General features: G+C 39.0%; 1 protein-coding gene across 3 annotated transcripts in view; it reads left to right on the top strand.

Moving 5' to 3' along the window:
- Positions 1 to 12,961, top strand: part of TP63 (tumor protein p63) — a 221,784-nt gene extending 208,823 nt beyond the window's left edge. Inside the window, exons 9-12 of one of the 3 annotated variants that reach the window (XM_012640202.1) lie at positions 4,277 to 4,434; positions 6,619 to 6,763; positions 8,049 to 8,142; positions 11,611 to 12,961. In XM_012640202.1, coding sequence (XP_012495656.1) covers positions 4,277 to 4,434; positions 6,619 to 6,763; positions 8,049 to 8,142; positions 11,611 to 11,907 — 694 coding nt within the window. In that variant the 3' untranslated portion in view covers positions 11,908 to 12,961. The remainder of the gene's footprint in view (positions 1 to 4,276; positions 4,435 to 6,618; positions 6,764 to 8,048; positions 8,143 to 11,610) is intronic. The other 2 variants (XM_012640194.1, XM_012640211.1) reach the window with 2 other exon arrangements.
- The last annotated feature ends 452 nt before the right edge of the window (positions 12,962 to 13,413 follow it).

The raw sequence follows: 13,413 nt of genomic DNA, 5'->3' as shown, positions 1-13,413 counted from the left end.
AGCTTTTTAAAATTTTTTTTCTCGTTCCGAGGGTTTTTTATTTTTTTCAGCCTATTTTTATGTAAGTTTTTGATGTGTTTCCAGTAAATTATATATAAATTTGCATATTTGAAATGATGGAAAATATTTTAAAAATTATGATTGACTCATCTAGAGAATAAATGCTACACTGTGTTTAGAAGCAGTATTACCCAGCTAGAGAAAAATGTCACAGGCAGACAGAACTGAATACAATTTAGAGGAGACACACCTTCTTTTCTGATGTCCCATGTCTTTTCTTATTTTGACCTTTCTCATACCAGAGGTATTCTGCTCTTAATATCCCGTTCTCCTCTCAAATTCTACACTCCACAAATGGTTTGGTGAGCTACATTTAGTGGGGGTATCACCAAATTCTACCAAACAGTTGCTTTTTAATTAGCCATGGAAGACTTAAGCCCAAAGAAGGAATCTAGTAGAATTCCAGGAATCTCCTGGAAGGTGGACAGGGTAACTTGTGTCTTCTCAGCAATTTTGATATTCTACCACACAGATAGTCACTAGAGTTGGAATCAGGAAACCTGAAATTTGAAATTTTATTCTTAGCAATGTATACAGAAGGTTATATTGTTAGGGTTAAGAACTGGGATTTGGCTTCACTTAGGCTTTCCCTCAAAACTAGAAATACACAAAACATGCATTTCTCTATCTCTGTTACATTGAATTCTTAGAAAAATCTAGTAAGCCTCCAGAGAAAATAACCTGAACTATACACCTTGTTATTTTTCCTACAGAGAACTACCTTTTCCCCTTTTGGTTTTTGTGGGTCTGGTGGGGGGAGGGGAGGACAGGGAAGAAACCCAGGATGGCACTGGCCATATTTGTTCTTTTGAACATTTTTTTCTTCTGTTCAGTTTTTCCATAAATCTCTGGGACTTTTCACTCATTATATTTGCAACGACATTATATTTGTAATGGAAAAAAATATGGTTGTTCTCTAAGGCCTTTAAATAAGGTATGAATTTTACTCATCCTTATTCCCTTTTCCACAGTGTGTAGAGAATGCTTCTTCTGTTTCAGTCATTGTGAACTTAGTAATAAACAGACTACCCTGATCTCCCTCCTGTGGCTTTAAAACTCACAACTCACTTCTACATTAAGGGCGATGCATTCAGAATTTCTGACACTTTCAGACTCTCTTATCCCCATTCAGTTGTTCACCCTAGTTTTTGGATATGTTGAGTTTAGATTCCTAGTCACCTCTGGCCACTTCTTCCTATTAATTCTTAAATTGGCACCTTCCATCCCTAGGACCAAACACCAGAATGTTAAACATTTGGGGCTGACAGGGAAGAGTGAAAGGAATCCATGTTTCTTGAACACCTACAAATCACTGGATAATGTCCAGGGTTACGAAATGATCTCTTTTAATCTTCACAGTGACTCTTCTAGAGTGGGCATATAATGCCTGTTCTACAGATTAAGCAAGTAAGACTTAAGAGACTTGCATCACTTAACTAGTTTGTGTCAGATCCAGGAGGTGACCCAGATGTTTTGGTTGACTCTAAAATCTGTGTTCCTTCTTTATTCATCTATTGTTTCTTAGCTACCTTCCTCAAATTAAGTGGCTTATGATGAAAAATAATAAATGAACTAATAAAAAATAGTCCAGCATCACAACCATAAAGGAAAGGGAAAAGAATATTATAACAGGAATTGGAAGAAGGCATTTACTGTAACTGAATTCCAGGGAAAATGCAAAGCTTCTAAATGTATGTTTATTTTCCTAATGGTGGGAGTTAATGGTTCAAGCAATGCTTTCCATTAGCTCATGCTGTATATTTAACTGATTTGAGGGAGAGACAGATACAGATCTCTTTATGTTACAGAGGACCAACTTACATCTGGAATATGGGTCACCTGGAACTGTAGGTACTTTGTAGTGGGCAAAGACAGTTGTAGAAGGAGCAGCTGGCAGAGAATCTCTCTGCTGCTTTGCCCTATGCGTTCCTCCATGTTGATAGGGACTTATGGATGTTCCTAAGTATATCCAGATGAGCTGACTCTCCTGCAAGGCTCCTCCACAGGGATGGAGTAGATTTGGAAGTGCCCAATAACAGCCGGAGTAACTCCCTTTACTGTATCCTTTGCTCCCTACTCTATCGTGACCTCCCACATTTCTTACCACTTCACCCATTTCTTGTTCCTGTAACTTATTGTCCACCACTGTTTTGTCTGTGGGGATGGGCTGCAGAATGAAATGAAAAAACCAAAACAAAACTCTTGGACTGGGTGCCAAGAGAATTGGTTCTACTGTCAATTCATGCATTTAGCAACATGTGACCTTAGGCACATTACTTCCTTAGAACTTTATATTTACCCTCTGTATCATAGGAATAATTTTTGCCCATCCTGGGTCTGTCATGACAGGCTCCATAGAGATGTTGTGACAATTATTCAGAAAATGTATAAAGGGAGAGCTTGGTAAGCTGAAGCATTTTACAATTGGGAGGATTTATTATGTAAACATTAGTTTATACGATGCAGATCTGTAATTATGAGTACTTGAAAAGGGCTAAAGAGAAAAGTCATTGCCCTACTCCCTTAAAGGCAGTGATTGTAAAATGCAGCAGAACTGTTCATTGTATATTAACTGTCATACTAATTTATCAAATGCATGTACAGCATATTGTTTGCATTCCTCTAGCTGTGGCTCTTCAGTGATACGGAACAGAGCCTTCCCTGTTTTCATATAGTTGTAGAGAATGCAGAGTGGCAGCTTCAAAGACCAACCCTACTACTGTAGCACTCAAGGGCTAGAACCATTTTCTATTATTTTTTCAAATATTTTTATGCATGTGTGATTGGGATCTGGGTTCATTTACAGAGCCTCCAAAATTTGAGTCATGTGTATGACATACACACACACACACACACACACACACACACACACAAATAAAACTCAAAAAAAATTTATAGCTCCTCTAATGGAAATATGGCTGCAGCAGGGAAAAGGCAAACAGGAACAAAATAGCACATTTTGTTTGAAGATTGTTAGAGGGGAGCTTTTCCCACCACAGATTAGAAACATGTTGAAAGCCCCATCTTCATTCTGTGGTTACAATAATGACTATGTAAATGCTATATAAAGTTCTTTCTCATCTTCTCTTTTTCAGTTCTCATCATAGCCTTACAAAGTAAGATGGATTATTATCCCCATTGTATCCACTACTCTATGAGCATCTCAAAGATAGGGGCCATTTCTTGTTAGTTTTCCTAGCTCTAACATATAACTCATGTGAATATGTAGATAGTTTATATAGTTTCTTGTGAAAAAAAAAAAGCAGGGATGTTAAGTGGCTTGTACAGGAACCTATAGCTTCCTCATACATATACTAGAGGAAAGCTTAAGTTTTGATTTTTCTGGTACTCATTCTAGAATACATCATAAGTTCTACATTAAAAGAAAATATCAGGAATGGCAGTTAAGAATATTACCTATAATATAATATAATATATGATATAACAAACTAATTCTAGCAAATTTCCAAATTGAAGGTTATGCTGAATGGAAAACCCTTGGAATTTTGTTTTGTTTTTCTATTTCTCCCAGGATACCTGGGGGAAGTCAATACAACTGTTTTTTGGGCTTCAGGGTTCTACACACAAAGGCTGTTATCTTTCCAATGGTTTCTCTCATGGACCATGAACCTTTCAGCTGAGAAAGCATGTTTCCAAGTAGGCACCTCTGCGTGACAGCAGGATGTGCTGCTAAATGCCCTGTTTGATTGGCTTTGCAGTTATTTTCTGCCTATCCGACGTGGCCTAGGAAGCTACAAATGGAAGGCCTCAGCCGCCATTTGAGCTTGGTATCTCTGTGTCTCTCATCGGCCTTTAGGTCTTTGCTCAGTTCTTTTCCTTTACTAGTTTTCAAACTTATTTGAGTTGAAGGACAAGGGAGGGGAAGGGGATAGAGGAAACAATAAAGAATAAAGGAGGATGCAATTCTTTTTTCTCTCACAAAGGAAATACTTGAGAAAGATATTAAACTTTGCACTCTGCACATTCAGGATAAGTGTGATTTGATGATAGCCTTGCAATCATTTCCTCCCTATTCAATCATTTCCTTCCCTATTCTCAGATGGAAACACAATTAACTTCTTATCATCAATAATGGAGGAATATTTTGCAAGTGTATAGTTAGAGGCCGTGTTTTAATCTTAGACCTGTTGAAAATGACAAGTCCCCACTCTTCAGTGTCCCACGCTCACCATCATTCCCATGTTTGTGTTCCTAGGACCTCGATGCAGTCTCAGTCTTCATACGGTAACAGCTCCCCACCTCTGAACAAAATGAACAGCATGAACAAGCTGCCTTCCGTGAGCCAGCTTATCAACCCTCAGCAGCGCAACGCCCTGACTCCCACCACCATTCCTGATGGCATGGGAGCCAACAGTAAGAGCATCTCCCATTATCTGTGGCTGAAGGATGAACAGGGCTAGTGTAGGAGAAGACTCTGCTCTGGGATGGGGCTTGTTCTTAAGCTAAATGAGAGGCACAGTGGGACAAATCAGATCAAAGTTGAATGGCCGGGGTCTCTGACAGTGAAATTCTCACTTTGGAGGTATATGGTTCATTACCAAATACACTGGCAGAGATGGAGAAGACTGTTTCTTCTATAGGGATAAGGATCTCTATGAAAAGAACAGTCCACTTCCTGCCAATCTGGAAGGAGACACATCTCCTGTAACCTTTGAGATAGTTGAAAGGAAATGTATGGAGTGTGTAGAAAATGTTATGTTGTAGTGGACTTAAAATCTAGAGAAATATAATAGATTATAATCTAGATTCTATTGAAAAATTTTTTGTTTAATTATGGACAAGTTACTTCTCTGCTATGATGCTCAGTTTTCTATCCATAGAATTATCACTCTGCACATTTAATATTTTGAGTCTGTGTCCCTAAAATCTTGGTCTTTTCAATTCATCTCATACACAGTCAGCAGGGAACTTACCTACAAAAGAGCCTGCCTTTTACTCATTCACACACAAATTCCTGACAGCAAAGTATAAATGTAAAAGACACTGAGAATTGGGCCTCCAAATGGACAATGACTGGCACATAGCTTTGCTATAAATATATTATCTTGTCCAGTAAGACTAAATCTACAAAGTAGATACACAAACTTGAAACAAAGTAAAGGATGGTAAAAATGCAGAAGGATGCATAAATAATATCCTCAGGGATACAGACAACTGAACGCTGCACAGGTATCTTATGAACCCCACCCCCTAAGAAGAAGTAACCTCAATCTTGTCTTTTGAAATTAATTCCTAATTATTTTGATCAAGACTTTGAACTTATATTTCACTGTTATCTTGAAGGGGCTGGGTTTACTTAAAGAAGTTGAGGGAGGCTAGGACTGTGACTCTCCATGGTCTGGTGACACACGTTCGTGTTTTAATGTGTTAGAGGTGTATGTGATGTGGTCGCCTGGTATGGCAATATAGACTTTAGAGCCACGCTGCTCTCACTAGTGATAAATGCTTCCTAAGGCTTAAACCTGACCACTTGACAGGTCTGCTACTTTGACAGTAAAAAGAATAGGAACCATTAATTTCTACTTCATTTTTTTTTTTTCTTGTGATGTCTTAAGGTCCTCAACTTGTTTCTTGGGATAGAAAAATATTAATGATATTTCACATTTGTATAACTTACAATTTGCCTACATTTTCTTATTTGTACTTTACAATTATCCTTTGATGTACTCAGGAAATTCAGGGGGGAAAGAGATTGAGATGTGATGGGGTCTGCTCTCTAGTTAGCTGGTTAGTGTCAGAGGCCTTTCTCCTTAGATACACTACTGTTCACTAAAGTAGAAACACATTACATTTCTTTTTTTAGATATATTATTTTGTTTTTTTCTACCTGAAGGCAAAATTTGTTTCATAAATATTGATATTAAGCTTTCTTCTCTATCAGTGAATGTTGACATTTATGGTTTAGTAAAATATCAGTAAGTATTGGTATTCCTGTACACAACTCTCAAATGGACCATAAGAGTTAGAATCTCAAATCGGATCCTCTTTATTAGACATGTGATTCACAAATATTACAGTAAGTTTTCCTGTCGCCTAATAAATACTCCAAAAGTCACCCTCACTTTCCCAGGTTTGTTCATTTATCCACTTAACCTAAGTTTACTGAGCAACTACTCTGTGCCAGGCACTGTTCTAGGATCTGTGGGAATCTATATATGTCTAAGATCTAATCTTTGCTTGAGATAAGACCAGTAAAAGAGACAGAAATATAACTCATGAAGGCAAATACAAGGAGGATATGTTAACAATAGGAGCAATAAACAATTGGACAAAGAATTAGAAATAGAGAAAGGGGGGAAAGAGATTGTCCTAGGAAAAGGTACAAAGATCTAGGAGTAAATAATTAGTTTGGAATCTGGTGACTATTCTGATTGACTAGATGTAGGGTGACTTAAGAGATGTAGTGAGAGATAAGACTTTTGAAAAAAGGCTGGTAGTTTAGGTCCTTGATAACATTAAACCAGGCAAGATGGACCACTGGGATGCTGGTACATGATGACGGCAGTAACCCTCTCTGTTCCTCCTGCTTCTGTTCAGTTCCTATGATGGGCACCCACATGCCAATGGCTGGAGACATGAATGGACTCAGCCCCACCCAGGCCCTCCCTCCCCCACTCTCCATGCCATCCACTTCCCACTGCACCCCCCCACCTCCGTACCCCACAGATTGCAGCATTGTCAGGTGAGTCCACAGCATGTGCCCCTGGGGGCCTGTCCTAAGCATCTCTGGGTGGTGGAGGGTGGATACTGTCAAATTCAATAAAACAGTCGAAAGAAAGGAAGCAGTTTTATGGTTGGAGCTCAGCCACTATTCTCTCTGATCTGTGCAGTGGTCAGCATTGTTTAATCAATACTACTATAATCAGCATGGGGACAAGTGAAGATGTGTATTTATAGGCATATGTAGTTTCCATGCCTGTTTCCTTCACCTTCACTTCCTCTCTCCCTCCTCCCTCACGATTTTACACTGTCAATCATGGCCCTCAAATTGGTGCTCAGGGCTGGGTTTCCCAAAAGGGCAGTAAACTTGCTATCTCGCTCCCTTTCTTGCTCTCTAGCCCTCATAGCTCTCAGCCACCATGAGACCATTATTTTGGAGTTGGATGTCCATAAAAAAAATTTAATGTTAGCACAAACGACAGGAACTTTCAAGAATCTAATGGCCTCTACTGCTCTGCAAGCAGGAAATGGGTATACTACAGGCAGAAGAAAGCAATGGATGAAGCCTGAAAGACCTGTTTCCTGCAGAGGCAAGAGTAGGTTCCCAAATTTCACACCTCATGCACATCTGCTGCTTCTGCTTCGTGTGCAGAATGATTCTTTCATTTGGCTGCTGGAATGATTTGTGTTGCTCCCCATGCAGTGTCAATCACAGAATGGCAATGTGCATGGCTTATCCCATCCAGGGTCTGGCCCTGTGACGAGGGCAGCATCCCCAGTCTCAGTTCAGCACCCAAAAGAAGGGGATCTGTATTCTGAGGAGGAAGTGACTCAAAAGGCATTCATGACTTCATAGTCTGCAGGTTTTTCTTAACCCATAAACCATTCTCAGAGATCCCAACTACAAAACAAAATAGAGATGCTCTTTTTGAAGTGAAGATCCGGGTGGCAAGAGGGCTGGCAACATGAACACTGGTCTTTTTCCTTTCATTCCTTGCAATCGCTCCTAAGGCACTGATACAGAGCCCTGGAACTCCACATACAGATCACCTGATACAGATCACCACATGATAACTGCTCGTCTGCCAAAACCCTTATAGATGATTTTAATTTCTATAGACCTAAATTTCAAGTCACTAATAATCTCCAAAACTCAAATCCAAGGCCCACATATGTTTTATCTGTCTCTAGTCTCTTATGCAGGGCATCTAAGGGCAAAATGTTGGGTTTTCCTTTATCTCGCCAATGCAGATGGGGTGAACTTTCTTTTTCTGTTTCCTCCTTCCTCTTCCCTCCTCCCTCTGCAGTTTCTTAGCGAGGTTGGGCTGTTCATCATGTCTGGACTATTTCACGACCCAGGGGCTGACCACCATCTATCAGATTGAGCATTACTCCATGGATGTAAGTAACTGTTAGACTTTTCTCTTGAGTTTTATTTCTTCATTTCCTCCCTCTTGTGACAACTGCCTTGTAGTTCAATCCCTGCTAGTTTTAAAATTTGTTTTTTTCTTGTCCCCAATCCTCAATTTTGGTGGAACCCATAACCATATTAGAAAGATTCCCAGGCCTTCACCTATACATGTTAGAAGCTTAGCAATCAATCTTCTTTAGCTTGTCTGAGAAGTCGACAATTGTCTGTTGCCCCTACACTATTTACAAAGTGAAAAAGAGGAGATATAATGCCCACAATCAAGAACTTTATAATTTCTAAAGAATTCATAGAAATTTATAGTTGTTCTCATTAGTCTATATAAGTCCTCAAGGAGGATAGCAGGAAGCAGGTGGTATTATTCTCACTTAAAAAGAGAGATGACAAAATAGTCTTATGCTATGACAAAAGATGACAAAACCAGGCATAGAACCCTAGGGTCTATAAGTCTATTAACTGGCTTTTCTGCCTCTTATTGAAGTAAGACTTTAAGGGGGATTCAGCTGTTTCTCTAAATTAAAACTGTATGCTCCTTCATTCATTTTTAATTATATCAAAATAGGGTCCAGCCATCTCTGATCATTGGAAATTATCAATGGCTATGGGTTCAAGTCTCAATCATGTTTTTTAGTAGCAATGAGAACTTGGGATTACCACTTTTCCTCCCTGGACCTCAGTTAATCAAATTGGGTTCAAAATGATCACCTTCTGGCTTTGTTATTATTTGATCTGTCTTTTGAAATAAGCTAGATGAGAATGGACCTTCTCTTGCTTCCTATGCCACTTCTTGAACTGCTGCTCACATGGGAGCTAGTATTGCTCTGGTTTATGGTAATCTGATCTGTCTCCCAGGCTGCTCTTCATGCTGCTCTCTTTGGGGTTCACTATGCTTTCTTCTAGCTTCCAGAGGGCACTTTGGACTGGTGGAAGAAGGTATTTTCTGCCTCTGCTGCTGCTTCTGTAGTTGGGACCTCTTTTCCCCCCCTCCTTGAGCACCGATGCTAGAGATGCCCTTGCAGCATGATAATGTTCCAGCCCTGAGGTGACACATATATACTGTACTGCCATTATGCCCACCCCGTCCGTCCCATAAATCACCCCTGGCTGCTGCTCCCTGATAGAATAAATTACAGACAAAACCTATAGAGAAAGCTTTAAGAGTAGGTTCTGATAAGATTCAGATAACTTTTCAATCACTTCCGTCCACTGAGAAGGATAGAGTTGCCCTGTATTTGAGGGAGCCTCCTATAGTAGAGTCCTATGTTACGGAGCAAGGAATATGGCCCTTCTCTATATTTTTAAAGTCATAGCTTCTAGTTGTTCACTTGTTCCCACTAGGAAGCATGCCAGGAATGCTCCTTTGATTATTAGGATCTGCAGATACTCTGTAAGTCCATTTCTGCTGGTGTTCACTATATCTTATGCCAGTCTCTGGGCCACAGCTTTCTAACTTGTCAGTCATCAGTTAAAATCTATCCAGAGAATCGTGAAGTTTAATGGAGGCTAGTTTACAAAGAGCTTTGGACTTACTCAGAGTCTCAGAAGTAAAGAGTCCAAGAAGCATAAAAAACCTATATTCACTTATCTATTTGTAGATTATTTCTTTATAATGTGCTCTTCTGCTACAATAAGAAATTGGAATACTTCTAATTGCCTAAAAATTAACAACATGGAAAAATATGATACCATACTACAAATTTCCAAATTTGGAAATATTGGAAAGCTACACAATTTTCTCCTCCTCACCTCGGTTTGTTCCTGCTCATTTCAGGAAATAGACACCTCTTTCTCAGATTATCTCTTAGCACTAGTCTAAATCATGTGGCATCACTTTCTGAAAGAGGAATATGCTTAAATTGAGGGGTTTTCATTAGGGTCCCCTATAAGATGCAAAGATGAGTTAATAATATAATAACACAAATGGTTATCATTTATATAGTGTGTTTTATAATTTATAAAATACTTTCATAGCCACATTAACAAATGAGTCTACAATAAGTGTTGACCTAAAAAGCAAGTGTATTCCATTTTACCAATGAAGAAACTGAGGCCAGTAGATAATGAGTGACTTGCTGAAGTTCTGTAGCCAGTCAGTGACAGAATAAGAACCTCTGCTAAGGTTTTCTGACACCAAGCACAATGTGCTTTCTCCCCACCATTCTGCTCCATAAAAAAACATGAGCTATCACTGAAACACTCTAAGGAGGAGCTAATGCAGATAAATGTAAGAGATGCCACCAGTTAGTCAAGGTTGACCCTATTTGGAATGCCTTCTGCCACCATCCATAGAACATAGATACAACTGCTTTGCATTTTGTTTTACTTCAATAGATTTAGGGGGTACAATCTGTATTTTGTTATGTGTGTAAATTGTATAGTAGTGAAGTCTGGGCTTTTGGTATACCCGTCACCTGAATAATGTACATTGTATCCAATAGGTAATTTTTCATTCCTCGCCCTCCCCCACTCTTTCCCTTCTGAATCTCCAGTGTCCATTATAGCACTGGATGCTATATTCACTCTGTGTGACCATGCGTAGCCAGAGCTTACTTAGCTCGCACTTCTAAGTGAGAATATGCTGTATTTGATTTTCCACCCCTGAGTTACTTCACTTAGGATAGTGACTTCCAGTTCCATCCAAGTTGCTGCAAAAAGCATTATTTCATTCTTTTTTATGGCTGAGTAATATTCCATGGTGTATATAAATGCCGCATTTTCTTTATCCACTCCTCAGTGCGTGGGCACTTAGGTTGATTCCTGCTCTACATTTTGATACACTGATTTATTCAAACAACAATATACCTTCTGGCCAATAGGGAAGTTTTAGTCTCAGAGGATATCCTCAGTCTCTAATTGTTTCACTTAGTTCTGTGACTTCAGACTTGTCAACTTCTCTGGCCTTCAGTTTTTCTATTTACAAAACAGATATACATAATAATATTTATCACTAACCTCAGGATTAAATGGTATCATGAATATAATTAGTTCAGTGCCTGGCACGTAGAAAGTGCTCAATCCCTGTTAGTCACCTTTTCTTCTTATCTCCTCACTCAAGTGGTGGTGACATTCCATTAATACCTTTCTTCTAGTGACTAGAGCCAGGTAGATTTAAATGCCAGAAGGTACCTCATCCTTCTGTTTGGGAGTTTTTCCCTCCTCTCTAAGTATTATCCATATTTTACCAATGAAGAAACTAAGGCCAGTAGAAACTAAGTGAAGTGTTATTCACAAATAAAGTGACACCTTAAGGCTGTCTGTGTCTTTGTGCTTAGTTACATATAGCACTGAAGACTATCAGAGAGTTAATTTTATTTTCTGTGATAATATGGAGATCAATAAATTCAGATCAATTAAACCAGAGCATCAGGGAATGACTGTGGACTAAATATCAATTTGTCTCCTTGTTTTAATTCTTCCTGGCTCCCTTCCTTGTTGCATAGGATTTGGCAAGTTTAAAAATCCCTGAGCAATTCCGACATGCAATCTGGAAGGGCATCCTGGACCACCGGCAGCTCCACGACTTCTCCTCACCTCCACATCTCCTGCGGACCCCAAGCGGTGCCTCTACTGTCAGTGTGGGCTCCAGTGAGACCCGAGGTGAGCGTGTTATTGATGCCGTGCGCTTCACCCTCCGCCAGACCATCTCCTTCCCACCCCGAGACGAGTGGAATGACTTCAACTTTGACATGGATACTCGTCGCAACAAGCAACAGCGCATTAAAGAGGAGGGGGAGTGAGTCTTGTCGTGTGGGCTCTTTCTATCCTCGTCCCACCTGCCCATCCCACTACAAAGCACTCCTGCTTGATCTTCAGAGCATTCTCCCTAGCTCCTTCCCTTCCTCTTCTCAGTCTGATTTCTTAGGGGAAGGAGAAGTAAGAGGCTACCTCTTACCTAACATCTGACCTGGTGTCTGATTCTGATTCTGGCTTTAAGCCTTCAAAACTATTGCTTGCAGGACTGACGCTGCCATGGCTAGGTAGAAGTGAGCAAAAAAGACGTGGGTGTCTCTTTAAGCTGCAGAGATTTCTCATTGACTTTTATAAAGCATTGTCACCCTTATAGTCTAAGACTATATATATATAAATATATAAATATACAGTATATATTTTTGGGTGGGGGGCATTGAGTATTGTTTAAAAATGTAATTTAAAGGAAAGAAAATTGAGTTGCACTTATCTACTTTTTTTAAAAAAATTACTTATTCTGTATGGCTTCTCTATACTCCTCTGAAAGGGTATCATGTATGGCGATAGGTATCTAGAGCTTAGTTACATGCGTGTAACAATGATGTATAGGGCCTTTCAGTTCTCTAGATACGAAACACATACTACATCAAACCTTTGAATAGCTCCAGTTTTATTTACCATTGCATATTTTGTGGGTGAGACTGTATATATGTATACTTTCCTCAATGTTGGTGTATTTTACATTACTAACATCCCTTCTAGTGAAGATAGTTCACTTTGGGGTTATTTAGTCCAATTATAAGAGAAATTTATGTTCACACTATCACACACTAAAGGAAAGGACACATCCTATTTTGGTTTTGATTGGGAGTGAGGATTGTGAGTTATGACTAAAATTCTTAAAATGTCCATGGCAGCCAGTTCAAAACACCTGGTGTCATGTATCTGAGTATATTAGTAAACTCCTTAAATTTAACACCAGACACCTTATCTTATAGTATTTATTGAGAAAAAAAAATTGTTGCCATCACAGAAGTCTTAAAACTAAATTTCACTAGTAGGTTAACTAACTCAAATACATATTTGCTGCTCTTATTAGAATTCAGGTTGATTCAATTGGGATGAAACCCATCTATTTAGTTCTTATGGTGAAGTTGGACTATCTATTAAGAATATTCAAGAAAAATAAGAATCATTCAGAAATCTCGAATCTGTACCAAATGTAAGATAATCTCAGCAAACCATGAATTAAAGTTCTTGAAAAATCTTTTGAAGCATAAATAATAATATTTGGTAAATATTTCTTTTAAAGACCCTCCTAGTCTATAAAACTCTGCCTGTAGAGGCTTGTTTGCCTTTCTCTTTTCAAGGTTTAATATAAGAATGGTGATTTGGGAAATATAAAATTATGAGATTAGTTTTCTTGTGGAGTAAGTTGCATCACTGTATTGTTTTTTCTTTTTTAATCAATAAGAGTTTCAGTTTGTTGGAAAATAACTGTGAGAACCCAATTTCCCGTCCGTCTCCCTTAGGGACTGTGCATAGACATAAAAATG

The sequence above is a fragment of the Propithecus coquereli genome, unplaced genomic scaffold (genome assembly GCF_000956105.1).
Source record: "Propithecus coquereli isolate 6110/MARCELLA unplaced genomic scaffold, Pcoq_1.0 Scaffold10, whole genome shotgun sequence".
NCBI classification, from domain to species: Eukaryota; Metazoa; Chordata; class Mammalia; order Primates; family Indriidae; genus Propithecus; species Propithecus coquereli.
Note: the sequence above shows the minus strand (reverse complement) of the source record. Positions and strands in the feature narration are given on the sequence as shown.